General features: G+C 33.0%; 1 protein-coding gene across 1 annotated transcript; it reads left to right on the top strand.

Moving 5' to 3' along the window:
• Positions 1 to 1,171: 1,171 nt before the first annotated feature.
• LOC149216902 (protein LATERAL BRANCHING OXIDOREDUCTASE 1-like) lies at positions 1,172 to 4,346 on the top strand. The gene is made up of 4 exons (XM_089391287.1): positions 1,172 to 1,490; positions 1,579 to 1,826; positions 3,370 to 3,694; positions 3,860 to 4,346. Exons 1-4 carry the CDS (start codon positions 1,215 to 1,217, stop codon positions 4,133 to 4,135), a joined length of 1,125 nt encoding a protein of 374 aa, XP_089247413.1. The 5' UTR covers positions 1,172 to 1,214; the 3' UTR covers positions 4,136 to 4,346.
• The last annotated feature ends 408 nt before the right edge of the window (positions 4,347 to 4,754 follow it).

Below are 4,754 nucleotides of genomic sequence, written 5' to 3'. Positions count from 1 at the left end.
GGATCCACTTGGAAAGGCTATTTCAATGGGATCCACTTGGAAAGGCTAAATCTATCAGGAGAGATTTAGGTTTTAGTTATTAATTAATAATGAAATTATTTTTCATTTTTAAGAGAAGCATTAAAATTTATGATTTGAGATGGTTACTTTTTTTAAAATAATATAGGTTTATGGTTTTTTTTAATAGAATTATATAATATGAGATATATTTAAATTATTTTAGTTTATAAATAATTAGTTCAAAAAGATAGAAAGTAAAAATAGATCATTTATTTTTTTTAATAATTAAAATTTATATATCCCAATTATTTCCTTATTGAATTTTACTGAATCTTTCCTATAGAATTCGAATTGAATTTGGTAACTATGCTTTAGACTTATTTAATTTAATTCTTTTACATGTTTGAACTAATTTTTATTTTTCAATTTTTTAGAAAATTGATAAAATTATTAGTATCACATTTGAATTGTATAATCTAAAATTTTTAGAAATACAATTTATTTATTTTTTATAATTAAAAACACATTTTAAACAACTAAAAATCACATTTTTACTGCCCAAAATAATCCAAAAATGTTTTACGAATACGCTCACCATTTCAGGTTGTAGTTATCGGCAAGAGCTAAGGAGCCTGCCATAGGGCATTAAATGCCCGCTTAGCTGCAAGCTCGATAGCCTAGCCCGATAACACACGGAGGACGCACAAGGAGACCCCACGGGCCAGCCTTATAATACACGGAGGGCTATCTAACTTGCAGCTAAACGGGCATTTAATGCCCTATGACAGGCTCGTTAGCTCTTGCCGTAGTTATCGCGCCAAATCTTGCGCACTTGATAAGTATCAGTTTTCAATTCGGTCACGTGGGCGACAGAGCTGCTCCAGAGCTGCTCCTGTTGTGGGAACTGGGAGAATACTCTTTTCCACAAAGCACAATGAAAGACTTTTCCATATTCAACATACGACTTTTTACAATGTTCCCTAAATATAAGTCAAAAGGATAAAGGTCACCTCTGGCGTCCCGGAAGCCACGGCGAATACACTCTTGAACTTTTCCCTGTATGCAAAGTCCCGGTCATGAACGCGTTTCAATTCCCATTGAGCTCCTACCACTATAAATTTGACCCAAAACTCCGATTTTAATCAATATTGCCTGCACCAAGCTGCGTTATAGGAGTTCGCTTCAATTTATTTCCTCAGTCACTGTTTGGAACGATGGCTCCACCTTATGAGAGTGCTGACAGAAACCTTCCCAATTGGGGTAGGTCTTTTATTACAGTCGACAGCGTTCAAGAACTAGTGAAAAAGCAGAAGGATGCCATACCAGAAAGATATATTAGAGGGGACGAAGAAAGACCAACACCAACTTCATTGTCTGGTCGTCAGCTGGACATCCCCATCATTGACATGGCCAAGATTTCAGCAGGAACGTACAGAGAACAAGAGATTAAGAAACTTGCCCAGGCTTGTGAAGAATGGGGTTTCTTCCAGGTATAATTTGATGAACTCCTGCTCTCTTGGTGTGATGAACTGTTTTGCAAGAAAAATAACTAAATATATTTTGGTTGGCGTCTTATAGGTTGTGAATCACGGTATCCCCAACACATTAATAGATGCTGTTAAGAGAGTTGGAAAGGAGTTTTTCCAGCTTCCTTTGGAGGAGAAACAGAAGTATTCAGTGAAACCAGGAGATCTTCAGGGTTATGGCCAGACATTCGTCGTGTCTGAAAAGCAAAAGCTGGATTGGGGTGACTTGTTGGGTTTGATAATGTTTCCTTCCGACTACAGAGATTTGAATGTCTGGCCTGCTCAACCTACCGATTTCAGGTGCACTTCAAAGTTCAAACCCATTTTGTTCAAACAGATAGGCTAAATTTTATCCCATATATGGGTATATATATATATAAAAAAAAATAATAATAATAATAATAATAGTGAAATAAATTAAAAAATTAAAATTAAAACATTATATTTTATTATTATTATTATTCATATATATATATATATTGATCTAGTGGGGTTATTGGGTGGAATCACTGTGTTTTTTTCCGGCCATGTTTTAGTCTTTTAGTTTGATATCTTGTAGCTTTGGAATAAGTTTTTGTCAATTGTGGTTATCACTTTAGGTGGTTGGACAGAATGGTAGTTATCTTGCTCACCTTGGAGACAGTAGATCCTAGACTCCAAAAGGATGTCTATCTTTCTCTCCTTAGATATATGCAACAACTTGCAAGCCACATATATTAAGAACTCATAGTTAAGCCTAGGATTGAGACGTCTGGAAACAGCTGGGATGTAAAACCACCATCCCTACTACTCTAGCTAAACATATGTAAATTGATCAAGTATGAATAACACTTGACGGGGACAAATCGACATTTACCATACATCAAAGGATGAATTGAAATAACATACCAATTGTCAAGAAAATTAAGGAAAATGAAACAAAAATATCTCAATATCCAAATATATTACACCAACTTATAATCTAACTTATTGAGATAATATACCCATTGTAAAAAAAATTAGGAAAAAAAACAAAAATATCTCATTATCCAAATACACCAATTTATAATCTAACTTAATTATAATTATAAAATTATATTATTATTTTCATCTCAAAATTTAATCAATATCGAATGGTAAAAAAACTTGTGCGAATGCAATTAAAATATATAGTAAAAAAAAAAAATTAATTTTCGATATCATTTCAATTTTATTGATCTGCCTTGAAATGATTTCAAATATGTGTTTCAGTGTCCGGAAAATCTAGAAAGCGTCACTGACTTTATGGAAAAAAAATCGCTGTTCCAGTATGCTATTTTATATAGCAAATAACTAATTAGAATCTTGACCGACATCCAAAAATCCAGTATTTAAAAGAAAAAAAATTAACTTCATTATCCCACCCTTGAAAAGAATTGGAATTGTCCAAAACCTTTATAGCTGATACAGGGCAACTTGTAATCATTTCTCCATCTAACAAAATTGTGCAAAACCTTTATTGCTGATACATGGCAACTTGTAATAATTTCTCCATCTAACAAAACACCCTACACCCTTAGCATTGCCACTCCTCTGTTTAGATTCCACCGTTGCACCAGTAAAGTTCGACCTGTGAACCTGACGGGAGCTAAATCCCTGCAATTGGCACTCTGATATCAAATATGGCAAAACGCTACTAGTTCAGATACTGAATCCGTAATACCCATATAAACTATGAAGCTCTTGACCTATTTAAACATGGACTTGTATTGTTTTGAGGATACTGGACATAAAGATTGGGTTTTGAAAAATTCCATGGAATATGTATAGGTTTTTTTGGTCTTGCTGCTGTTTTACTGATAGTGCTGTGGGGGTTGTTTGACAGGGAGATTGTGGATGCATACAATACCCAAATTAAAGGACTTGCTGGGAAGCTGTTGGGGTTAATTGCAGAGACATTACAGTTGAAGCCTGATTTCTTTGAGAAAAAATTTGGAAAGACATACCAAAAAATGAGGATGAATTACTATCCTAAGTGCCCCAGACCAGATCGTGTGTTTGGGCTGAGCCCACATGCAGACATGACTGGCATTACGCTCTTATTGCAGGATGATGAAGTAGTAGGATTAAATGTCCGCAAGGATGACCAATGGATACCTGTGCAACCTATTCCTTATGCTCTCGTCATTAACGTTGGAAATTTGATAGAGGTAAGCTTATGGTCTTTAATTGGTGCGTGTTTTAGTCCAATTTAATTGTTAGATGGGGAGATCTGGTATTCATAATTTTTATTTTATGTAACTAGAGACTAGATATTTTCAAATAAAAAAACTTCATTTGATAAATGTTTTTTTGTTGTGTGGTTGGTTTTTCAGGTAATGAGTAATGGAAGATACAAAAGCATAGAACATCGGGCAATGACAGACCGTTGCAGGGATAGGCTGTCGATTGGGGTGTTTTATGCTCCTGAACTCGAAGCAGAGATCGGTCCAGCAGAAGAACTGATAGATGAAAGTCATCCATGCTTGTTCAGAAATTTTAGTCATGAAGATTACATGAAATGGTATTTCTCCCGCGGTGTGGAGGGGAAGAATTCATTGTATGAATACGCGGGTATCAAAAGATTACATACAAACAAACAGATCAATTAAGTGGCAGTTGCAGCTCTGTTCATATGGTTCTTCGGGTCAGGATTGATCCCTGGGTATTAGTTCAGACGTGCAGTCTAATTGTGGTGTATGGAGGTTTGGCTCCTACAAATTTCCAGGTGTATTTTTCTGTAGGGTTATAGTTATTATGTTGGGTTGTATTGGCTCAAAAAATGAAAATAAATATGTTTGATTATTTCAGCTAAAAATTCAGTGATTTGTATTACATATGGATTATTGCGAATAAAAATTTTAATATTTAAAAAATTAAAAAACAAAAAACAAAACAAAATTGTAATAGAATTAGTAATAAATTGGTTAATATATAATTTAATATTTAAAAAATAAATAACTGAAATTTTATATTAATATTTAAGAAATTACAATTTTAGTTTAATTTAATAGTGATTTTTCTTAATAAAAATTAATATTAAAAGTTAGAAAACAGAAATTTAGATATTAAAAAGATATAGTAACAGTGAATTGCATTTTAAAAAGTATATTATGAAAAAAGTAAATTTCATATTAAAATATAGTAGAAGATAGTAAATTTATAGTTGCTAAAAATAATAAATTCCTATAACAAAGAATAATAAATTCTTTTATAAATATTTGTAAGATA

This window comes from Pinus tabuliformis, chromosome 1_1, assembly GCF_031772625.1.
Source record: "Pinus tabuliformis cultivar Carrire ecotype Pingquan chromosome 1_1, CPIR1, whole genome shotgun sequence".
Taxonomy (NCBI): Eukaryota; Viridiplantae; Streptophyta; class Pinopsida; order Pinales; family Pinaceae; genus Pinus; species Pinus tabuliformis.
Note: the sequence above shows the minus strand (reverse complement) of the source record. Positions and strands in the feature narration are given on the sequence as shown.